Source organism: Pezoporus occidentalis, unplaced genomic scaffold (genome assembly GCF_034315485.1).
Source record: "Pezoporus occidentalis ecotype Australia unplaced genomic scaffold, CSIRO_AGI_Poc_V1 ctg194, whole genome shotgun sequence".
Lineage (NCBI taxonomy): Eukaryota > Metazoa > Chordata > Aves > Psittaciformes > Psittacidae > Pezoporus > Pezoporus occidentalis.
The window spans coordinates 1526626-1550856 of record NW_026913791.1 but is presented as its reverse complement, the minus strand read 5'-3'; the positions used below and the strand labels follow the sequence as shown (position 1 = coordinate 1550856).

The 24231-nt window shown below is 56.8% G+C and overlaps 2 protein-coding genes across 12 annotated transcripts in view; both read right to left on the bottom strand.

The window, feature by feature from the left end:
- Positions 1 to 231: 231 nt before the first annotated feature.
- On the bottom strand, positions 232 to 6138 carry ARTN (artemin). 5 transcript variants are annotated; one of them, XM_062617294.1, is made up of 4 exons: positions 6003 to 6138; positions 2172 to 2242; positions 1867 to 2056; positions 232 to 1549 (listed from the first exon to the last, which is right to left on the bottom strand). In XM_062617294.1, exons 2-4 carry the CDS (start codon positions 2235 to 2237, stop codon positions 1113 to 1115), a joined length of 693 nt encoding a protein of 230 aa, XP_062473278.1. In that variant the 5' UTR covers positions 2238 to 2242; positions 6003 to 6138; the 3' UTR covers positions 232 to 1112. The 5 variants fall into 5 exon arrangements, with proteins under 5 accessions (XP_062473278.1, XP_062473277.1, XP_062473280.1 ...); XM_062617293.1 differs by lacking the exon at positions 6003 to 6138 and adding an exon at positions 5000 to 5080; XM_062617296.1 differs by lacking the exon at positions 6003 to 6138 and adding an exon at positions 4051 to 4973.
- Positions 6139 to 12198: 6060 nt separating this feature from the next.
- The window catches only part of ST3GAL3 (ST3 beta-galactoside alpha-2,3-sialyltransferase 3), a 188256-nt gene continuing 176223 nt past the window's right edge, over positions 12199 to 24231 (bottom strand). For all 7 annotated transcript variants that reach the window (XM_062617306.1, XM_062617309.1, XM_062617308.1 and 4 more), the window contains one exon: positions 12199 to 12824. In XM_062617306.1, the coding sequence (XP_062473290.1) occupies positions 12735 to 12824 (90 nt within the window). In that variant the 3' untranslated portion in view covers positions 12199 to 12734. The remainder of the gene's footprint in view (positions 12825 to 24231) is intronic.

Sequence of the window (24231 nt, the reverse complement as noted above, 5' to 3'; positions counted from 1 at the left end):
CCGCTGCCCCGCAGGCGCCACCGGGCAGCCCGGGCCCTGCCTCGGCGCCGCGCCGCACGCCGGGAGCGGTAGTCCCGGCACACGCGCGCCCCCTGCCGGGCACCGGCACCAAGCACCGCCCCGGCTCCCCGCGCGTGGTGCGGTGCGGGCAGCGGGGGCCCCGCTCAGCAGCGCCTCCAGCGGCCGGCCCGCGGGCATCCCCGTCCGGCCCCAGCGCAGCACGGGCAGACGCAGGGGCTGGACGCGCGGCCCATCGCTTTATTGCTACCGGAAAAGGCGGCTGTACAAAAATAGAGTTTATCCCTCCCATTTTACAAATAGTAGAAAACAAAACGGGGGCTGGGGGCGCGGAGCCGGGGCGCTGCCCGGGGCTTCGCAGCAGCGCTGGGGTTAAATTACACCCGGCCCCCGGGGGCCCAAAGTCATAAATAGGAGCTGCTGCTCGAGAACAATAAATAAATAATTTAGAGTAATAAATAGTTTAGTGCTGCAGCACGGTGGGGGGTCCCTGCCGCCCCCCCGGGAGCCGATGGGTGTCTGTGAAGCACATGGGGTGCAGATCCCCCACCCCGCTGCACCCCTGTCCTCAGGGATGCCTCCTCCCTGCAGGGCAGCTCCAGCCGCCGCCACTCCCAGGGTGCCCGAGGGGACAGGGAGGTTTTGTCGTCTTTCTGTCCCACCCTGAAGCTTGGGTGATGCCTGTCCCCAGATCCTCTAAAGTAGGGGTGCGGGAGCAGCAGTCCAGGAAGGGTGCAGGCAAGCTGGGTGCTGCTGGTGGACGCTGGGCTGGCAGACCCCTGTAAGCTGCAGGGATGCTCCATACCCCCTCCAGCTCCTCTCCCAGGGCTGAGCCAGGGCGCACTGGGGCAGGATCCCACGTAGCCGGTGGCACCAGCTGCTTGGCACTGAGCAGGATGGGGCTCAGCCACCCATTCCCCGTCACGGCTCCATCTCCCCTCGGTCCCTCGTGGCCACGTAAAAACGGGGGCACCGGCCTCTGCTACACCCTTCCTCTGAGCGCCAGCGCCACTGTGTGCGGCAAGACGGGATCTGCTGGCAATCCGGGGTCTGCCAGCCTGCGTCGAGCGGGAGCAGAGCTGGATGCCCCCTTCTCAGCCAATGCAGCTGCACTCGGCCGCCGAGAGCTTCTCCACTGTCTGCCATGTGTTCTGTACGTCCATGAAGGAGACGGCCTCGTAGCGAGTGGGCCGGCAGCAGGGGTGGCTGAGGACCCGCTCCTGTGGCCCCGGGGTGATGAGCTGCTGCCGCAGCAGGCTGCCCAGCGTCAGGTCGTAGTTGCTGCGCGCCCGGTGGCAGGACCCGCTGCAGTACTTGAAGAGCACGATCTCGTCCGAGTTGAAGCCCAGGCCCAGGTCTCGCACCTTCACCATCAGGTTGCGGATGTGGCAGTTGCGCCCACGCCCCCCCCGGGAAGGTTTCTTTGCCCCCTTCTTGGCTTTGCCAGTGCCTGGTGGCGAGCGCTCGGCACGCAGCAGCAGGTCCTCTGCTAGCTCTGCAGCACCTGGGCCACTCGTCGTCGCGTTGTCCCCTGCATGCAGAGGGGACAGCACCGTCAGATCCCATCCTGCACCCATCACCCTCCTGGAGCCTGCTGAGCCTGCCTGTTCCTGCTATGACCTGCATACCCCTCCTGACCACCCACCATAGCACTGGCTAGATGCCTGCAGGGTGAGTGGGCACCCGGCCAATCATCTGCTCATACCCAGGGCTCTGCCAGCATCCCCAGCATGAAGCAGAGGGGCCCATGTGTTCAGTGCCACCCCCCCCCCCCCAGCCTGGCCCCAGTGCTGAGGCTCCTCAAAGCAGCTCCCAACCCACCCATGCCCCACACTACCCAGTACGCACCATACAGCTGGCTCCAGGCTGCAGCAAGCGGTACCTCCAGGGCATCCTCCACAGCCGGGCTGGCAGTGGCCATGCTCCGTGGCGTTGGGGCTGCATCCAGCGTCTCGTTGCAGTGTGGGGTTCGCAGGGTGCCTGCAGCCAGCCCAGCCAGCAGTGAGAGGATGGTGAGGAGCCCCCACAGTGTCCCCTCCTGCAACAGAGCACAGCACAGTGGGTTGAGATCCCCACACCATAGACAAGACTCCACGAGCTGGGGATGGAGATGTGTGGTCCTGGCCATCACAGCCAGCCAGGTCTGGCCTCACCTTGGGCTGTGGGTGCGTGGTGGGTCCTGCAGATCTCTGCTCTGGTGGCTCTGCTCGCTGCTCCATGCTGGCTGCAAGTGCAGAGATGGGGTCAGCACCCATGCAGAGGGGACTGGGTGGGCACCAAGCTGGGAGCTGGGAGCTGGAAAACCTCTCCCCTGCCCCTGCTATTTTTGCCATCCTCTCCCTCATCCCCCAGGACCCCCAAACACCTCCTGCACCCCAGGCATGACTCTCCCCCTGTCCCCTCCCCACACAGCCAGGCATCACTACCCCTCGCATCCCTTCCAAAAGATTTGGCAGCTGGGGGAGCCCAGCCTTCTCCCAGCACTTCTCCTCAGGGGGATGCAGCCACCTCCTTGTGCAAGCGGACTGGGATGCCAGGCTGGGCTGTGAGGCAGTGGCTGGGGCTGGGAGCGCCATGCGGGGGGGCCTTTCCCATGGCCCTTCCCTGGGAATGTTTTTCTTGCTCACAGTGGGAGCCTGACCTTGGAAACTCCAAATCCATTAGTGCAGGGTCCTTGGGTGCAGCCACCCCTTGGCCATGCATTGGCTTCCCAGCCTGCTGCCTGCTCTGAGCTGGGACATGCAGCCCCAGAGCAACCCAGGACCGTGATGGGCAGGATGGGCAGGCAGGTCCCATGGGAACACAGTGGGGTGAAGGACAACGTATTGGGCTCCCTGAAGTCATTCACCCCAACACCACTGGCCACACCCGCTGCCCGGACACATACAGGGGAATCCGTTCCCTGCCACGCATAGTCCCAGTAGAGCCGTGAGCATGGTCTCAAGGGATCGATGTCCTCCCAGGAGGTGTAGGGGCAACTCCAGTCTGCAGCCACTTGTTGCGCCTCTTTCCCCAGCTGCTCCCCCGGGGTGCAGGAGGCCCCTGTGCCCTCGGGTCCCAAACCAGGATCCACCAAATGTGGCTCCCAAGGGGTCTTGATCTCTCCTTGGTCTGTGCTGCATCCCCTGCCACCTGAGACCAGACTGAACCCTTGGAGCTCAGCAGCATCCTGCAGCAGGGAGTTCCCCCATCCCTTCTACGGCTTTGCCCTGACATGTCCTAGGTGCTTCCATAGCAAAGCTGGGAGAGAACATGCTGAGGAGAGAGCTCCTGGCTAAAAAATGAAGGGACCCGGCTGAGCACAGCTAAGGCGAGGCAACAAGATCAGTTCTCCCAGTCCCTGCAGCATCGGCAGGGGAGAGTCCCCAACTCCTGATGGCCTCATCTGAAGCCACCTTGCGCTGGCCACACCGTGGCAAGGGGCTTTGATGAACACTGCCAGGCCCATGTGCCTCCTCCGGATCCGTGCACCCCTCAGGATGCGCCCCGGTGCAGGCAGGGCTGGCACCGTGCCCCCTGCCCCGCCAGCCGCCGCAGCCCGGCCAAGCACAGCCCGCACTGCACGTCGCTCCCGTGGCGGCCCGTGGCCCCGCGCCAGCCGCTGCCGCCAGGTCATGGTTTTCCCAGGCCGGCACCCCCGGAGGGGCAGGCGAGGGTCCTCGCTCCCTCGTCCAGCCCCAGCATCCCGGCGGGACGGGACAGCGCAGCCGATGCAGTTCAGGCTTCTCCCGTCCGGCGGCAGCACGGCCCCGGGCTCTGCGGCAGGAGCGCTGCCGGCGGGACGCCGGGTGAGGGCAGCCTCCCCTCGTCCCCGGGAGTCCCGGAGCCGGACTACGGACATGCCCGCCAGTGTCTCCGCAGGCCTGGAGCCCCATCCCCGGAGGCAGCTCCCCGAGCCTCAGGACCGCAGCCCGTGCCAGCCCCGGCTGGGCAGGGGCTGAGCCAAGCTCCGGGCACCCCACGGGGATGCCAGGCCCGCACCCCCACGGCAGCGACCTGGAGTAACACCAGTGCGGGTCACCCCACACCTACCCGTGCAGACCCCGGCGAGGGCCCCGCCGCTCCCGCTGTGCCCAGGGCGCTGGGGAGCGGGTGCCCCGGGGACCGTACCGGGTCCCCAGGAGGGCAGAAGCCCCTCGCGAAGCGCATCCGCACAGGGCCAGAGGGTGCCCCGACCCCGGGGTGAGGGTCTCAGCTCCTGGAGTAGACGCTTGTGAAGGAGGCTGTGCTGGGGTCTCGCTCGCCACTGCTAACTGCGCAAGCCATGCAGCCGCGGGTCCTGCCCGGCAGAGCGGGGCGATGCTCGGAGACCCCCATGGGCACCTGCGAGCACCGGCGGAGAGGGCGGAGACCCGGCATCCCGCCGCGCTGCCCCTGGCAGGAGGAGTGCCGGCGGGCAGAAACGGACTCCGCGTGTGACGCGGGGCTGGCACCCGCCCCGCAAGGCCCTGGGAGGCCGGAGCGGACACGTGGGGCACACGGGTGAGACCAAACTCGACCCCAGCCCAGCGAAAGCAGAGCCGGGGGTGCCGGGCAGTGCCGGCCCAGGGACCACGGTCCCGGGGCTCTCCAGTGCCTCCCGCCCGAGCAGCCGGGGCACAGACCTCGTAGACGTGCCCAAAGGGTCAGTGCGGGAGCCCAGGGCAGAGGCGGGTGAGCCAGTCCCTGCGTCCCCCGGGCACCCGCAGCCGGGTCCCGCCTCTCCCCACCCGGGCAGGGAGTTCGCGTTCCAGCCGCGGCTCCGAGCGCGCCCGACTGCCGGGCCGGGCTCTGCAACCCAGGACCCTCCTGGTGGGGACCTGCCCGGGAACGGCCCGAGCCCCCTCGCCACCCCGCGGGTATTGCCGGGCGGCGAGCGGTGAAGCGGGACCCTCCCGCCGCCCCGTTGCCCTCGCAGCCCCGGTACGAGCTAACGCCGAGGCCCGGCGCCGCCGGCAGGCTGGGACGGACGCTGCCGCCCGCCTCCCCGGCCCGCACTCACCGTGCCCGCGGCGGGGACCATCCCCCGGGCCGCCGCCGCCCCGCATCGCCTCCGCTCCCCGCCGCCCCCCGCCGCCCGCCGCCGCCGCGCCGGGGCGGGGCGCGGGCGGGGGCCGGCGCTGCCCCACAGGCACCGGCTCCCGCCGCTGCTCCCGGTGCCGCTCCCGCTGCGCCTCGGGGTGCGGGTCCCGGTCCCGGTGCGCCTCGGGGTGCGGTGCCGGTGCCGGCGGGCGGGCGCGCAGTGCGGAGCAACGGCGGCTCCATCCCTCTCCCGCCGCCGGTGTCAAATTCCAGCCACCGTCACCTGACCGGCGGGGGGGGGGGGAGGCGACGGTACCGGGACGCCGATCTGCGCCGGCACCAGGATCCCGACCGGCACCCCGACCCGCACAAGCTACGGGACTGCTCCGGGACCAGGATGGCACGGAGACCCCGCCAGCAGTAGGAGCCGCAGCTCGACCCGCATCAGCACCGGCTCCACGCCGGCACCCGCGCCGCAGTCGAGCTCTTGCCGAGACTCGCACCCGGCTGGGAACGGCACCGGGACCCCGGCGGCACCCGATCCCCGCTACCACCACCTGCTCGCCGGCCGGCCTCCAGGCAGGCGGACGGGCAGACGGACACGCAGCCTGGACGGACGGACAGCCCGTGAGAGGGGCTCCCTGCCCCGACAGCCCGGTCCCAGCCCTGGCAGCACGGACACCCCCGGGGACGAGTCCAACCCTCCCCGGAGAGCTCCAGGAGCAGAACCCCACGGGGCTTCGGTGGGCAGAGCTCCACAGGGTCCTCCTGCACACAGCCGAGGGGACGGGTTGGGGTGTCCCTGGCAGCGGCGGGGCTGGCGGGCGTCCCACGCACCCCGAGCCGCCGCGGGCCACCGGTGTGCCTGGCGCTCACGTCCGGCCTCGCCGGAGGAGGAGCCCGGCCTCCCTGCCCGGCCTCTCAGCCCGCCCGCGCCCCGCGGCCACGGCCCACGGGCTCCCCGCGGCCAGGTCCCTCCTTACCTCCGCCGTGTCCCTGCCTCCCTCCGCCGGGGCCGCCGCAGGCCCCGGGGACATGGGGGCCGGCTGGCGAGCCGAGCCGAGCCCGTGCGAGTCCTTACGTCACTGCCCAGGGCCCTCCACGTCCATGCCGGGGCTCTCGAGTGCTCCTTGCAAACGTGCCAAATCCCAGGGCCGCCTCCGCTCGGCCCCGCTCCACACGTGCTCCCCTGGACGGACGCGGCCGCCGGGGAGCAGCCCGGCCCGGGCCAGCCCCCCGCACCCCGCTCCGGGGACAGCCCCCATGGTCCGGCGGGGTCGGGGAGCGCGGGGCCGAGGTGCGCGCCCCGGGGTGCCGCCGGCAGCGCTCGGCGAACCGCCCCGGGCTTATGTAACTCCCGAGGCTGGAGCCGGGCCAGCGGCTCGGTCCCTGGCGGTGCCTTGTCCGCACGACGGCTCCGAGGAGCCCGTGGGGTCTGTCCCGGGGCACGGAGCCCCGGCCCCGCGGTCCTGCTGCGCCTGCCTCGTCTCGTCTCATCCCGTCGGATTATCCGGTGCGGGGATGGCAACTCCCGCGTCCCTCCCGCGGCATCACCTGCCAAGGAATGTGCTGGCACGGGAGGAACCTTCTAAGCTGTCCCCGTCACCACTGGCAGAGCCCGGGGAGGTGGCCCGGGGACCCCCTACCACTGGCACAGGCAGCTCGGACGAGCCTGTGGGCACGGGTGGCTTCATGTGCGCAACGGGACTGTGTGGATGGGCTGTGTGATGTGGCCTGAGGCTGCTCCCATCTATGATGCCCGCACTGGAGCTGGCAGACATGGTGCCCTGGAGGCCAGCAGAGGTTTAGAGGCTCAGGGGCATCCCTGTGGTGGGGAATCAGCCAGGGGCAGGGAACAGGATCCTCAGCTTTGCAGGGCTGCAGACTAATGGAGCTGCCTACCTGGAAAGTTTCCACGTGAGTGGCATGTCCTGCTCCGGGCTGCCTGACTGTCACCACGGGACTGGGACCTGCTGCCCAGTGGCAGCGAGTGTTATCTCCCTCACGGACAACCCGAACACAGCCCCAGGTACTGCCTCACCCCAGGGGTTACCCTTTTTCCCCCCACCTTCCCTGTGGGTTGGGCTGGTCCTTGTGTTCCCAAGGCACAGCCCGGACCTGCTATGCACATAATGCTGTGTGGGGCATGGCGCAGGAGAATGTCCAGAGCATCCCCATACAGGTGAGTCCATGGTCCTGTGAAAGGGGTGACTGTGCATAGCCAGGCCTCTGTCTTCTTCCAGTTGTGCCCCCTTCATGGCTGCTACACCAGACAACCTAGGGGTCCTGCCCCTAGCCCTTGTCCTGGGAGATGTGACCCTGCTGCTGCCATCAGCTCCACTGATGTCCTGCCTGCCAGCTGCACCTCCTCCCTGTCCCACCGAGATCATGGTGGCAGGAGGTGGCACATCCCAGCTCTATGCCTGAATCTGGGCATTGCTCTCCCCTTTGGCTCCCGTCAGTATTGGCTCTGCCCTGGGGAATGCTGAGTGTGTGCTGGGCCCCACAGTTTTGGGTTGCCCGGCAGGGTCCCCAGCCCCACAGGTCTCCAGACAGATGGGTGATGTGTTCCCTGGCTGCTGCTGCCAGCGGCTGCCTTGATGCTTCCTAAGGTACTGCCTGTAATCAGCCTGTGCTCCTGTACCCCCAGGGCAGGGGTGTCCGTTGTCCGGTTTGGAATGAGCCTTGCAGGGGCCCAAGGCAGGGCCATGGCTTCCTGTGGTGTCTGTCCCTGAAGGTGCCACCCTTGCATGATGGGTTGGGGATGATGCGATCCAGGCAGATGGCAGGACTGAGCATGACGTGGCTGCTGCTTTGCCAGTGTGAAGCCATGGCTGGATGCGACAAAACCCATGTGGGAGAGCTGTGAAGCAGATGGACTGACGCTGCACTGTCCCCGTCTCAGCAGTGATGCGGCTCCTTGGGAGACACCGCTCCACAGCAAGTGTCCTTGTCTCTGCTGACCTGTCCCCATGTGCCCTGGTACCAGGCTCTGTGTTCTCCCCTCCACAGTCCTCCCAAGGCCAGGCCTGATGGCAGCAGTGGCCTTTGCTCTTTAAGGGCTGGGAAGAGAGGAGGGCAGGAAGGAGGCTTTGAGCAGCTCCAGCATCTCCTTTCCAGGAGGGATCTGGAACTCGCAGCCACACACTGGGGAAGGTTGGGGATTGCCTCTGCAGTGTTCCATGAGTGCTGGCAGGACCCCCTTGTGTTTAGGAGGTGGCAGGGCTGTCACACTGGTCACTCACCTGGAAGCAGCCACCCTTGTCCCACATGAACTGTCCCTGCAGCACCGCCGGGACTTGCCACAGTGGTTACATTCCTCCCGCTGGGACCCGGCAGGTGTTGGAGCCGCTCACAGCCTCGGCCTTTGGCTTCCTAAACTGCTTCCTTCCTGGACGCTGTGGTGAGAAGGTCACTTGGCAGGGCCGCACCCAGCCCGAGTGCTGCCGTGACCCGCAGCAGGAAGCCACCGCGCTGCAGGGACTCCCTGAGAGCAGCAGTGGCAGGCAGCCTGGGCTGGGAATGACCACCCCTCACTCCTCTGCTCCTCAGCATGACATGGACCCAATGCACTAACCCCGATCCCACCCCTCAGGTGGGGAGCACAGCCCCCTCCTGTTCCCAGCACCAGCTCAGTGGCATTGGGGTCACTGTGCTGGAGGAGTCAGCAGTGAAATCAGGCTGGGGACAGCCCTAGCAGGGGAACCCCTCCGCCACTCCTAAACAAAGGCCAAAGGCAGCAGAAGAAAGAGGCCAGCCAAGCTTGTTTGATAGCTTTATTGCTTCTGTGATATGACTGAACTGATGTGACATAAGCCGGCGTGGAGGAGCCTACACGACTCTTGCCCTCCCTGCCTGGAGGGGAAATTAAAAAAACCTGCAGAAACTAAACCTAATTTTAAAAACTCATGGAGTTCTCACATCTCAGCTTGGTGCAGCACCGGCTTTGGAGCAAGTCCCTGTGAGGGTAACAAGGAGCCGTGCCTGGAGTGGCTGGGTGCTGGCCTGTGTCACCCACACTGAAGGACACGTCTCTAATACTGTGTGTGATGCACTGCTTGGACTGGTGGCACGTACCGTGCTGGTGGAGCTCAGCGTGGAAGTCCCTGTCCATCCCAGGTGCTGCGTGTCCGTTTGGTACAGGCAGCCCTGTCCCTGCACCTTCCCCCTCTCCCAAGCAGCTTGGCACGGCAGGGCAGGGCAGGGCCTCCCCACTGCTCCCACCCAGGAAAAGGAGACTCTGGAAGCTCATGGATGCTGGGCTGAGGGATGCTGAGTACGGAGGATCCCCTACTGCCTCCTGCTCCCTAGCCGTGGTGCCTCCGTTTGGCATGTGTGAGCTTGAGGTCACAGCACGGAGGGAGCCCTACACCAAGGTGGTGGGCACTGGGGAGGGCTGCAGGGGACAGTCGCATGAGCAGCCCGTGCTCATGTTGCGGCCAGCACAGCAGCAGCTCTCTTGCAGCCCCTGTCCCCCAAGAGCAGCACATGCTGGCTGGCCTGCAGCTCCCCACACTTGCTCTCTGCACCATCTGCAGCGACACACTGCTGCAGGAGCTGGCTCCCTGACCTCCCTGCGCTTCTCCAGCATCTCTCCAGGCAGGTTCCCTGCCACCCGAGTGGCCTTTCTGCACCACAGCACGTCAGAGGCACCAGGCAACCCCGCTCTATATTTAGGCTGTGGAGAATTCCCCTGGGCTCTCCCTTCCGAGCTGAAAAGGTGAGTCACTGCGAGGGAGAGGCCAAGACTCGCATCCGTCCCACTGACCCTGCTCTGACCCGTGCACCGCTCCGAGCTGGCAGGACTGCCGCGTTTCGGAGCGCAGGAGGTGGCTGCAGGTGCACGCGGGGAGGCAGCCAGAGGAACAGCATCCAGGAGTGAAACCTGGCGCTGAGCACTGCTCCTGGGGTGCTGCAGCACGCACACCCCATCACCCAGACACAGGGCTGCTCCGCAGGGGTGCTTGCCCACCAGTGTGAAAGCGGACAGTGACTTAGAGAGGAGCCTTGGTGCCCCAAACAACCCCACATGCTCTCTTTCCTTTTCTTTCTCACCCCGGTCACCCTGGGCCATGCTCTCTCCTTGGACCTGGAGCCAGTGAGCTGGAAGACAAAGGTGTCCCATAGCTTTGTAAGTGCTCAATAAAACATGTAATTGTATCATTGCCATCACAAACCTCCATGGGGTGCTTCCCCCAGGGGGCAGAGTGCTGCCCACCACAGGCCTTTCGCTCCCCTCCTCCTCCTGGCTGGATCCATCGGCTCTGGCAGCTCACTGTAGCATATGGAGGTGGTCCATCACTGCCCAGCGCTCTCACAGCAGCTGTTAAAGACCCAGTTCAAGCACCAAGCAGAGAGTGGGTGCCCACCCTTCCCCAGCCACAACCTCAGCCAGGTCCATCCTAGGCAGCCCCTGGCAGGGACTCTATGGACAGTGGTCCCAGGTTCAGGCTGACATGCAGGAACTGAGAAGGGAGTTTTGCCTGGCAAGAGCCATGGAAACCCAGTCCCTTGAGCTCCTGCAGCAGGAAAATCAAATCGGGGGAAAATACTCAAAGGAATATTTGCCACAGCATATACTCAAAAACCCGCTGGAAACTCCAGCTCTTAATGCTGGAAACCTCAAAGAGCATCCTGGGAAGAGGCATCCACAAAGGAGAGCAGGGATCAGCTGGCTGGGAGGCCAGAAGGCCACAGGAAAGGACATGGGATGGGGAAAGAGAAGGAAGCATGTGTCTTCAATGGCCTGGAAGAGGCAGGATCTTTGAGCTGCTCCCAAACTACAAGGCAAGCAGCAGCCACAACCAGCAGCTGGACAGAACTTGCCCATGCGCAAGCTCCTTCGCTACAGGAGCACAATGGAGGAGAGGCTCCTGAGGGGCACATTCATGCTGGTCTGTGGGCAGCACCCAGCACCATGTCCTGAAAGCTGCCTCTGCCTCCAACCATTCCATATAGTTTGCTCCTCAGCCCCTCCTGCGCATCCCCTCTGGGGTCTCAGCCAAAGAGCCACAGGTCCCTGCAAGTCAGTGGGAACAGAGGCAGCACAGGGAACTATGCGAGCCCTGCTCTGAGCATCCCTTGCCCATGTTAGTACCATGCTCTCCCTTCAGCTCAGAGCAAGGCAGACTGCAATCCTTGGGCTATGCCAGATGCAGCTCCAGGACCATGAGCCTGGCCAGCACTCTTGGGGCTCCCCTCACCATTGACCCAGCACTAGTGGCTGCACACTGGTGCCTCAGCACACAGGGACTTGGCTCAGGATCATGCCCCTGGGTGCAATCCAGTCTGCTCCAGGCTAGAAGAGCACAGGAGCCAATTTCCACCTGTAACCATTCCCCTGGCAATCCCTCTTCTGCCCACTCTCTCCATGCGGATTAGACCACCCCGCTGTCCCTGCACTTGGCCACGTTGCTCAGTTTATTCCAGCTCCTTTGAAATAAGTATACAAATCAAATGTGCAAATACTGCATCTCGGGACCAAGACGGCAAAGGAAGGGATGTGCTCCTGAGAGCAGGAGGAGCAGCAGTGCTAGATCAGCACGGGAGGAGCTTGGAAATGAAGTGAGCAGGGGCCAAGCAGAGGGTGAGGGTTCCTAGCAGGCTCTCACCCGTGCCAGCAGGCTCCATCATCACTGAGGTCACACGTCACTTAAACAGGGAACATGATCAAGTCTGGAAAGTAAAATGAACTTCTTCAGCAGCCTGCTCTCAAGCTGTAAAGCTGCAGATCTCTGTGCAAGATCTGACCTCCTTCCAAAGAATAAATTACTCCTCTCCCACACAAAAATAAAGCAAGATGCTGTCCAGAAACGGTGACACCAATCTGTATGGACTCCACAGGGGCCCTGCACAGCAGGCATAAACCAAGAGGCCTGAAAGCCTTGAGCACAACAAGGCAGGCTCCTCAGCGCCGTGACAAGCAGGAAGGTGGGGAGGGTCTGAGGCAGGCAGAGAAAGCCATCAGCTCCCGGCTCCACCTTGGGGTCAGAGCAGAGGCAGAGCAAATGGCTATGGAAAACGCAGCCAAGTAAGTGGCTGCTGCTGCTGCCTCTATACAGGAAGCAAGGAAAAGTGCAGAAAAACAAACCCATGCTCATCTCCATCTAGAAGCTCCACGTGGAGGATGAGGGAAAGCTAATACTCTCCCTCTGAGTTATAGCAGCACCAACGACACCGAAGGTTTAGATGGATTTGTTTTCCTGGGGAAAGGTCTGAGGCCAGTGACAACGCAGATGGAGCATGAAGAGGCCGGGTGTTTCACAGGGCTGTGCACAAGCAGTCTTTGCCTTGCACCTTGGTATTTCTCATATGATTCCAGCAGTTTCTTTTAAAAAATAATACTTTGTACATTCAGGCATCGCTGCCTCGGGGCAGCATCGCCTCCCATTTGGCACAAATCGTTTTATTCACAAACCTGTCTTCTCTCTCCTGAGTCTCTCCTGTTTAGTTCAGGACACAGAAGATCTGTCTGTGATGCAGAGTTCATGAACTGCCCACTCAGCCCCTTGCCCACCTCCTGCCAGCTCTAGGCCTGGAGGCAGCAGATGTAACCCTCACGCAGACTGGCAATGTGAGAGGGTCTTCCCAGAGCACCTGGGCAACTCTGGGTGTCTTCAGTGAGGTGGGATTCTTACGGGGGGCTGCCAGTGCCTGCATCTAGAGCTGCAGCGTGCATCTTCGTCTCCTCCCTTGGAGGCAGTGGCTGAAGCCACTCAGATCCCACTGGTTAGGTCAGTGATGACTCGGGCTTTCACCAGCTTCCTCAGGAACTCCTTCTCCCGCTGGATGTTGTGTGTCCAGGACTGGAAGGAAATGGGAGAGATAGGAGGTCAGCAGCTATCCTGCCCAAGGATGCTCCTGTCCACCACACTGTGGCAGACTCCAGCTAGGGCAGGGCTGTGGCTTTGGCCGAGGAGACAGACCCTGCTGCAGACCAGAAGAACCCTTGCAGAACAAGTGCCTTCTCTTACCTAACACCGATACAGCCAGCAGGGTCAGACCTGGGGCAGGAGGTCTCCCCATGGGCTGACTGAAGCTTTTCTGGCATGGTGAGACGTGAAAAATCCAGGTACCTTGGGCACATGTAGCTGGTTACAGTGCCCTCCCAAGCCACTGCACCAAGAGTCCAACAGCGCAGCATTAAAGGTGATGTATATTGGAAAGCAGAGCTTGCAGAGAGCACCATGGCAGGACATGCTGTACTCACATACAGTTCCCTGCCAGGGGAATACATAGGGCAGCTGAAAAGCTCCAAGACCACCCCCATCAAGGCCAGCTCTTGCCTCTGCTAGCCCTATGAAGAGGAAACCACGTGTTAAAGGTTACACTAACACAGCATGAAGGGTGAAATGGTCAAAACTCCCAGGCAGGCATTTCAAAGCAATGATGGCTATAGCTAGTGTCAGCCCACCCAGATGTGTTGTCTGCAGCTGGCTATAGCCGTGATCACAGCATCTGCCATCAACCTCTGCACTGGTATTATTAAAGCACTTAATGAAGGCAGTAAGTGGTTTGTCTTCCTGGGGAGACCAAGGCACAGCAGGGAAAAGCAACTTTCCCCAAAGCCTCCCAACAGGACAAGAATCCCAGTAAATGAACTCAGGTCTCCAGCACAGTGCTCTAGACAGCAGGTAAGCTGAGCTCTAAATATGATCTGGACCATGATAAAATCACTCGGCAGGAGCCTCTCTGAAATAGCTTAAAATCAACAAAGCACCAGCCCAACAAGCCCTCTGAGGGCACTTTGTCATAGGCATCCAAACCTGGTTCATCCATTGCAAAATGATGGGCATCTGCCTGCAAAGCACTGGCTGTGTCCATTTAACACAACGTGCATGTTCTTCTCCTGTCATCTGCTGTGTAGCTCTGACAGCCCTGGTCACGGCATGCTACCAAGAGGTCCAAGGGACCGAAGGTCCCTTTCTAGATCTCCAGCACATTTTGCAAATACCTCTCTTGCTGCTCCTGTGCATTTAGAAGCCAATTCCATCTCCTCAGTGCAAACGAATGAACAGTTCAAGCTGCTACAGAAAGTTCAGGTAGGTCTTTTCTTGGAACCTGTGCTCAAAAAAAGTCCGTTTCCAATGGCAGTTACCTGAATGCTGCAAAGGGTGCACTAGCACCAGGAACAACAAGGTCACACGTGGTAAAACTGTGCTGGTGTTCTTTGGTACTCTGAAAATGCAGAAGACCCCATCTCTAAACTGAAAAGACACTGCCAGAAACAACTCAGTGTTTGGCTTCTCCTTGCATAAGAGCAGAACCTGAAAACTGGCACTGGGAAGAAAGCTGGCTCTTAAAAGGAAAAAAGCACGAATTTCAGAAAGCAGCAGTGTGAGCGACGGTGGTGCAGAGCAGAGGGAGCTAGGAGAGCAGGACTGTGTGTGCCTGTCACTTGGAGCCAGAGAGCCAGGATCCCTCAGCATGCTGGAAACAGTCCCACATGTGGCATGTCAGCTGGGGGTCCTGGGCCTGGCCCCTGCCATGCAGCAGTGTCTCATCTGGCACCACTGCCCCTTGCTCAGAACGCACAGCACTGTCAGAGGCAGCCAAGTGTGTGTGCTGCTGGCAACAGGCAGTGAGCAGCTGTCTGTGGGCACAGAGGCCACGCTGGGAACACCAGGTCTCAATGCATTCACTTGCATCTGGCTGGGCTTGTTGTTCAAAGCCTATCTGGAGCACCAGGGAGCCTGATGTGCCTGATACATCACAGCACAATCTGATTCATCCTTCATGTCTTTCACCCTCATCAAATGGTATGAGAAGCCAACTGGTTTCACCCAGGACAACCTGCTCGTGTCCCTTGGTACAGATGGTAACTGGGGAAGCAGCCACTCAAACTATGTAAAACATCACCTCAGACCACATGCAAGTGCCTTATCTGATGGCAAGAGGAAATCTTTGTGAAAGGTACAAGTGGAACAGGAATTTAAGTACAGGAGGTGGATAATAAAACTTCGGGTGATACAATTGCAGTCTCTCACATGACAGCTAGATCTGGCTCCAGCACTGACTGCAAGGCTGCTGGCAAGACCTATAAACCTCTGGGTGCTCAGTATCTAGGCTGCTCTATACCCTGGGCACTGCCAAAACCTCCTCTTTCTAAGCAGAAAGCCACATGTAAGGGAATTCGGCCTCCCACTTGATCCCTGGATCTTAGTGGTATCTGCAACAGTACTCTCAAGTGTTTTGTGGTTGAATGTAGGACCACAGAGAAAGAGGACTCCCCAGTGAGGATGGGCTTTTGTCCCTCTCAGAGAGCATTAGCAGGGCTCTGGATGCGGTACTGCTCTCCCCACGCCTGACAGCATTGCGGGCAGGAGGGACGAGGCATGTCTTCAACACCAGCTCCGGTTACTGATTACAGGAGAGGGACTCACCCCACTGACAGAGCTAATCAGGCAAAGGAAGCTGCATTCCAGCAGCAGCAGCAGTGGGGAGAAGAGCCAGAGCAGATATCTCAAAGCTGCTGGAGAGAGGCAGGCACATCACTCCCACTGCCCAGGCAGGGGAAAGGCAACAAAATACACCCTAAACCCTCCTGGTTTTAGGGTATATACACCCTAAATATCACCCAGCTGCAGGGTTTATGAAAAGCCAGGCCTTGTCAGGCTCAGGTTTGCTTTGGGCCAGGATCACATCATGGCTGTTGTAAGGGGAAGTTCTCTTGCAACCCCTCACTGGGTAAGCTGAGGCGCTTTGTGTAACTAAGCTTGCAGGCACATTGTCCTGGAAATTTTTCAGCTGATGCTGTGTCCTGAGCTGCAACAGGATGATAAGAAAGAGGCAATGCTCTGGCAAACCATGTCCCCAAGGACAGGGCTCTCCTGTCAGGGTGCTCATTTTAACATTTTATGCAGAGAATTATGAGCAGGATCCATGCCTGCAGAGCGAATAACTGAACTGGCTGCAATGCTGGTGGTTTATTCCTGCCTCTACTGCAAAGAAGCCTTTTCCTGCCCTCAAATGCTGGATGCGCTTTGGCTGCGCTGGCAAGATGCTCACTGCCCCTCCTCACTGCTTTGACCCTCTTTTCCCATGCACACCAAGTTACTGCCTCATTTCCTATTCCTGTAAGCAGGATTGTTCATGTTCACAAACCTCCTGTCCCAAGTCCTGAAGCTGCACCTCAGCATCACAAGCTGAAGGATCCAGCTCTTGTGAATCTGCACCTCTAGACAGCGACGGAGCAGCCTGGTGTATTTAATGCCACCTCTACCTTCTTGTGCCCCTACACTGCTTGCATTGAACTTCCACTTGTGCACACAAACGGGCTGCTTGTTTAAGCCAGAGTAATGAACTTCTCAGAGTTCCACCAGGAATGTCCCAGGAGGCTGCAGAGCCTTTCTTGTTCTTTGGGGATCAGGCTGGGATTTCATTCGCTTTGGGTCTCCCTCTGAGTAGTGGGTGTTTATTCTTTTCAGCAGTGAGAGGCGCATCAGGAAGAGAGCTGCTCTGCAAGCACATGCACTGGTACGGCTGTCCACCCCAGAGAGGTGACAGTGAGTCTGATCATTTGGTCACAGTTGTTAGATCAAAATTTATCATCAGCTAAAGCCACCTTTCAGGGTTATGCAAATGCAGCAGCACCAAACCACCTGGCCCTTTCTTCTTGATGATTCCATGAGGAAGCACAAAACATCCTCTGTCCCTTCAAGAGAAGCTGAGTATTTTAAGAAAATGTTTCAGAGACTAACCCAGGAGGAAAGTAAGCTCCCCATCTGCAATCAATTACAACTTGAGGGAATGCCTCAGCTTCAGACCACATTAGTCTTATCAAGTATATTGCAATACCTTAAAATACAGGAAGATTAAATCAGAGCGAGTCAATGAGGAATGCATTCAGGAAAAGCAGCAAGTTGTAAAGTGGGAGGTTTCTCAGTTCCATTACACCCCCCTGCATTTCTCCCCAAAACATGCACAGAAACCGCAGCAGCAGCAAGAAGTGCTACTTCCCTGGTGTGAGTTTCCAGTCTCCACCAGCACTAATTTGCCTCTGACTTTAACCCTCACTGCCTTGTCTCCAGAGCAACTTATTCTTCACAATTCTGCCTAGTCCATGCCCTTGCTCTGGTCCTGCCATGGTGACCACACTCACTGGGTGTTTCATGGCCACCCCTGAGCTGCAGCTTCATCTCCCTGTGCACATCCCCTTGTTCAGGACCTGTTGCCCCCTCCTCTCTCAGTCCATCTGCTGGGACATGGCAGCATCCCGCAGACTGCCCTGTCCCACCTGCACCCCCTAGGAAATAACACTGCAACAAAAGGGAGGGCTGAGCAGCCTCATCTTTTTGTGTTCAAGAGACTGACTCACAGCTCCTTTACGTCCAGGTAGCCTTAGACCAACTTGAAATTTTAAACAGCTCTTAGCTCCTGCTTATTCTTAATACATACAGAGAGAGCAACTCTATCTCTTCTTTCTATCAAGCTAAACAAGCCACATCTTCTTCCTTCTACCAAAACAGGCTGTTCAATTCCCCTATGAAAACTGGGAAATTTCCCAGAAGTGTAGTAGCTCCCTCTGTCCCTATTTACTCCAAGTTTACTTTTTGTGAACGAGGAAAAAAGGCTCACCATTGCCTCCTGCAGAGCCAATTCTCTCTCACCAAGAAATCCCTTCTTCTGGTCTTTGCAGATCTGTATTTGCCTTTTCTTCATAGTAACAGCATCTCATCCTGAATTACCTTGTGATTTATTTGTGCCTATCTAAGCACTTTCCTCCTCTGCCATTGCCAAAGAATGCTTCCCCAGTTTAGAGTCAAAATTTCTGGTACTGCACCAAACAGCATGACCTTCCATTCATACTCTTAGGTTTCATGCCACCCAGTTTACTCCTGTTCTCAAGGTGCTCACAGTGTTCCTGGATGGTATTTTGATCCTCCCTTGTATTGACCACACCTGGTTTTGTCTCATCACAAATTCCCCTTGCACACCATTGCCTTCTGTGCCAAAAATCAGTAAAGCAAACACTAAACATGACCTCCTGTGGGGGAACTCCCAGCTGTCTATTCAGTGCTGCCCTTTGTGTTCCCCTTTAGAGAGCCTATTCATGTACAGGTGTTGCACCAAACCGTAGCTTCTGAAGCTCAACTAATTGTGCCTCACACGGCACAGTACTGCACACTTAACTGAACTTCAGACGCACTGGCCTACTACACTTCCTCTGTCCCCAGAATGATTTTTTTTAATCAAATCAAGCTATTAAATTCGTTTTTGTAACCTGCCTTTGGTAAATCCATGTTGTGTTTGCTTTCAGGATTTAATTATTCTTTCATTTCAACTCTGCTCTCAAGTTCTGAATAGTACCTCTAGGGTCAGATGAAGAGGTCTGAATTTGACAGGATTATTTTCCTTGCCTCACTCCCATTCCCCCCCACCCAAAGAAAAGAAAGGAAAAAGAGGTATTATGTCCACTACAATCTAATCCTGGGGAACCACGTGTAACCTGATAGATTTATTGAGGACCTTTTCCTCTGGACTTGCAGCTTCATTGGCTCAAGAGTGCAGTGGCTGGAACACAGATCTCTCGAGCTGTCACTCCCAGTACATTAGCTTCAATGGCTTTTGCCTTTCACTGCTGACCCACTCATTTTCTGCTTCTATGAACTTCTCACCATAAGACACCCCTTCCCTCATGTTCATCATATCACCCTCGTGGAGGTAACGTATCAATTAATGTGATTCCCACTTTGGCTGTTTAATCACTATGCCTTCTGCTTCCTCCACCTCCCTGGATGCCAAGCCCTGGTAATTCTTTCCTTATTTCCACTTTATTTGTTTGGCAGTGGGACTGTCCAGTGTTTGTTTATTTTCTTTTGCAAGACCCATTTCAATTTGACTTTTTGCAGAATCATAGAAAAATGGTTTGGTTTGGAAAGGACCTTAAGATAATCTAGAGTCTGCCATGTCGCCTAGTCTCTCACTAAACCATGTCGCCCAAGGCTCTAGCCAACCTGGCCTTGAACACTGCCAGGGATGGAGCATTCACAACTTCCCTGGGCAACCCATTCCAGTGCCTCACCACCCTTACAGTAAAGAACTTCTTCCTTATATCTAATCTGAACTTCCCCTGTTTAAGTTTTAACACATTACCGCTTGTCCTATCGCTACAGTCCCTAATGAAGAGTCCCTCCCCAGCATCCTTATAGGCCCCCTTCAGATACTGGAAGGCTGCTATGAGGTCTCCACGCAGCCTTCTCTTCTCCAGGCTGAACAGTCCCAATTTTGTCAGCCTGTCTTCATATGGGAGGTGTTCCAGCCCCCGATCACCCCCACTTTTCATCCTCCTGCTCTTGTTTGGCCTCCCACCACTTTTCAGCCTCCCACCATTTTTCAGCCTCTAATTTCTTCTTGGACTTTTGCCAGTTTTCACTTTATCTCAGTCTTTTCCACCCATCAGTGTGAAGTCTCCTAATGCTCTCCCCTGCCCCCCTGTTAACATCTAACACCACTCTGAAGCAGTTATTTATGAAGTTGTGCCTACAGCCTTTTCCTGCAGTCCCCCCCCTTGCTACAAATACAGATTGCAAATAATTTCTGCACTTTTCACAAAAGTTGATTTCAAGTCCACAATGAGTCCATAAGCTCTTCAATGCATCTGCTTTTGGTAGCCCACTCTCCCAGGCTATGTCTAGAGCCAGAGAGGTCAGACACACACCTCCCAATTCCACTAAGCACCCTTCCAGTACTGCTGAGTGCCACCCTGCAGTCTAGATACATTCTCACTTATCAATATCCCTCCCTTTGGAAGCAATATCAGAGTTACAACATGCCTTCTCTTGCCTTTCCATTTAATTTAACCATGAAGCCACTTGATCAAAGGCTACTTCCTAAAATGTCCCTCTACAAGGCATGCCTGCTAAAAACGGCTCTGAAAGGCCATCAGCTCTTCTTGTGCCCTCATGGTTGGTGAAAAGAGCTACTGCATCTGGGAATACCCAGGCTCTCGACAATAGCACTGGCTCCTACTGGACATCCGAGACACTGCAACTTTCTGGTACCAGCCACCCCTACAGAGGCCTGTGTTCAATGCTGGGTTCAGCAGCTGGGCTCTAACATACCCCTCTAGATCTTCTACTGTCTTTTCCTACAGAGATCTTGTCCAAAGCTTAATTCTGCTTTTGCCCATCCTACAGCCTCACCTTCCTTGCTGTTATTAGTGCACAGGGATATTCCATGACTGTTACTGCACTTCTGTCCTACTGAACAAGGCAATACCTGTATTCCATCAATCTTTCCCAGATTTCTATTACATAGAAACACAGTCCTTATGCACAGGAACAGCATGTGAGGCCTCTGTTCAGCCCAAACGCTGTCAAACAGGTGGCTTTTAAACAAAGGCAAAAATGTATAAACCTCATCAGTCATCACTGCCGGCCCCAAGAAAAGGCACTGCCCTTTCAGAGGTACCCCTGCCCCAGCCCCTAACCTCCCCCTCCAAAGCTGACCTCCATTTCAGTCTGCACCATTCCCTGTACTCCAATTGCAATTCATCAGCCAGGCTCGAATAGCTGTGTTTTCAGTCTATAAATCACCAGGCTAGACATCTGCCTGGCTTTCAAAGGAGTTTTGTTCTTCTTGTTGGCTACTGCAAACTTTAAGGTACTTGGAGGCCTGAAGCAGCCCAACCACCCCCTCCCAAGCAACTTGTGTTGATTTAAAATGCAAAGGACGGCTTCACAGAGAGAGCCCAGATGATGATAAAGCACTATTGTTTGTGCCTTTATGGGCCGAGACTCCAAACTTCATGTTTGCAGATTATTCTGAGAGGTAGCTGCTGGCGGGGAGGACAGAGACAAAGCTGTGTGTCACTGCGTGCTGCAGGCCACCTCCCCTGGCCCTTGTGACAGCCCTTACACAGGCTGAATAAGAAGTGTTACAAGATGGTGTCCTCCAGCATCCCACAAAGACCTGCTGGGGAAGTGAAGCCAATGATCAGAAAGAAGCCATCAAAGGCAGTCGCACCACCTCCCCCTCAGGTCAGGCAGGGAGGCACTGAAGCGCGGGGCACAGCTGTATCAAAGGAGCTGACACCTCCAACAGCATCGGCGCCGGCGCTTGATCTGCTTCTACAGTGAAAAGGAGACCAGTCAGCAGCTCCACCGTGCGACATGAGCGCTGCACGTGGGGTCTGGATGGATAAGGGCGGCTTTTAACCATGCATCCTCTGCTATTACCAGCCATAAGCGCCTGTGGCAGTGTGCAGCCGGCTGCTGAGAAGACAGCTCAGGGGTTCCCTGTGTGGTGTCCAAGGTGACTCCTTGCTCACAGTCTTGCTCTGGCAAGAAATGACCAGGAGACTGAAGCTCGCCTCCACATCATGACGCCAGGGCAGAGCACATGCAGGGATGCTGGGAGCTAGTCTTGCCTTTCATTCCCAGGATTTAACACAGCCTCCTGCTCTCTTAGTTTCACCAACTCCTTACGGATATGTTTTTACTATTCTAAACAGTTGCTTTCTTCCCATCCTGAAAAATCTCTGCCTGAAATACTACCCTGTTTTGATACTATCAGTGAAGGAGTACTGTAATCCTTATGGGCAGATTCATTCATATTTTTTTATCACCCGGTGCGGAGCCCAGGACACCCGGAAAAGCCTTTGCTCTATTTTAAAATGACTTTCTTATTCCTCACCCCCATTTCCATGTTTTCTTCGCTATTTTCCCCGTGGATCTGACACTTCTAGATTAATAGAAGACAGTGACCTGTGATAAACCTATACTATTACGGAGTGCTTGGGCAGAAAGCATTACAGGACCTGAGCAAGAACTAAAAAATACAATAAACTATATAAAAATTCAGCTTCAGTGGACTCATTGCCATGAAAACAGAAACAAGTGAGCAGACACCTTGGCAAGGACTCAGTCATTTTCTGTACAGCATTCGTGGAAGCAGCCAAGGGTGGAAAGCTGTTGCAAAGTTATTTGGAATAGGGAAAATGGTAACTGAAGGGAGATGACACATTTGACATTCTGCATTCTGAAAAATCACCTGTGAGAGTGTACACTGGGTCTATTGGGCAGCAGTCTCCCAGGAACAGACCAGAGACCAGCAAGCTGTCTTCACACCACCTAGAAAACCTCTGCTGAAGTGCAGGCCACTCTGCACCTCTGGTATTGATGGGGACAAGATGAGAGATGAGGGAAGAAGGTGCTGGGCAGCAGAGCTGGGATCCAGGGGCGGCTCTGCACTGCAAGCATTCATTTTCCAGCTCACAACCTGAAACTGAAAGCATCACACCAGTGTGCTTCCAGCTCTCCAGAGCACACTTAAGAACAGAAATCTGTCTTCTCCATCAGGTCTGCTTGGATGTACCCTGGCTGGAGTACAATATACCTAGGACAGGGGGTAAGGAAGCCATTCAGGACTACACTGGAGAAACTTAGTCTCATGAACTTCCAGAAGCACAGAACAATCCATAGGAAATTTGCAGCCGTGTCACTGACCAGAGTCCAAAGACTATACACTTCCCCTTGACTGGTAATACTGATGAAACTTCAGAGCATCTGCCTCCTCACAGAGCCTTTACCTCTGCCCAATCCTTGGGAGTTGGAGATGCTGGAAGAGGCAGTGGAGGCAGCTTCCTTCTGTGCAATAGTAGCACAATCTTAGACCTTGAGGGCTTTTATCCCCGTGGGGAAAGCAAAGACTAAGCAGAACTGTACACTGGGGCTGCCTGTTTCTCCTCTTGTAAATTCAGCCACAAGTCCCACAGGGCAACAGGAAAAATCACATTCATTTCCACAGAGATTTTATCACCTCAGTCTTGGCATGGGAGAGGCATCTCCGCCCCAGCTGTGAGCAAGCAAGCACATTTTGCTGGCTTTTTTTATGTAATCAGAACAAATTCCTCAGAGATGAGTCATAGGGTTTCAGGGGTGTCCAGAGAGATGTCAAGTAGGACTCAAGTGTAAACCAGTGACACACCTTGCTGAGAGGATGCACGCTCACTAGGAGGCCTGTTTGCCCTGAGGACAACAGGCAAGGAAGGGACTCAATGGATGTCCCCAGGGAGACTTACAGGAGCCAGACACACACATGTGGCACTTCCAGACCCAGGACGCTGCTGGAGTTTACATTTCCTCTGAAAGACAGTGATGGTTTCAGGGTGGAGCTTCCCTGCAGCTGCTCTCCAGGCTTAAACACTGAAGATTCTTGGTCCTTCAGGCTGGGAATGACCTGGCAGTAAGGGAAAAGATCTGAACTTCAGAAACAGAGGTTCTGCCCCACCAAAGCCTGGTCAAACTTGGGTGTTCCTGCCTAGGATGTTCATCATGGTGAACTGCTGAATCCCATGTCAGTTGTTTCAGTGCTTTGATGTTTCTATGTTAAGCAAACCTGTTCTGTTCCCCTGCCCAGGATTCAGTACTTGAGCCTCCATGGGTCTGCCGGCCAGACAAAGCATAAGTAAGATACTTGAATAATTTCAAAGCATAGCCTGCTTTAGGAGCTCCTTTAGAGGTGGAAAGTCAAGGGCCAGGACGGAGGACGCAATCCCGGAGGTCCAAAGTAACACTGAGGAAAATGCTGTGGATGCTCTTGGGCCTTTGGGCATCAGAGCAGATGGAACAGACAAAAACCTTGGTAGAACTTGGCTCTGGGTCAGTCTCCTTTCAGCAATAGCAAGTTTTGGCACAAGGTACCAACGCAGGCCAGCCTTCTCATTTGCAAACCATGCAGAGGTCTCTTGAAGAGAAGGGTGTGCAGGGTGCTTCCAGTCTAGAGTGTGGCATATCTCCATTTGTGTGTTCTTTGAGAGCAACCACACACAACTATTATGCCCTTCACCTTTCAAATTCACCCTCAGGTGACTAACAGTTATCAGCTGCCATTAATATTAAATGGAAGAGAAAGAAATGCAATCCTCTCTCTGCTCTTCACATTCCACAATATCACAAACAATTTGTCATATTGGGAGGGGCAGAGGCAGGAGGAGCTTTAATTATTGATACGTGGGAACAGATGGCTTTTCTTGTACCGGGACAGCGAAAGGTAAGAGGAGCCTGTGGCTGAGGATGTGAGGATTAGATGGGCAGACACATATCACATAACCAGCCTTCAAGCGGAAGAGGAACCTTCCTCCTAGAACCAGCTCTGCTGGCCTGCAGAGCTCTCATCAACAGCCCCGGCTACAGAAACAGACCCCCTGACATCTGAATTAGTCAGGCTTCACCAGAACCTTTCAACACTCCCTCACCTCCATACAGCACA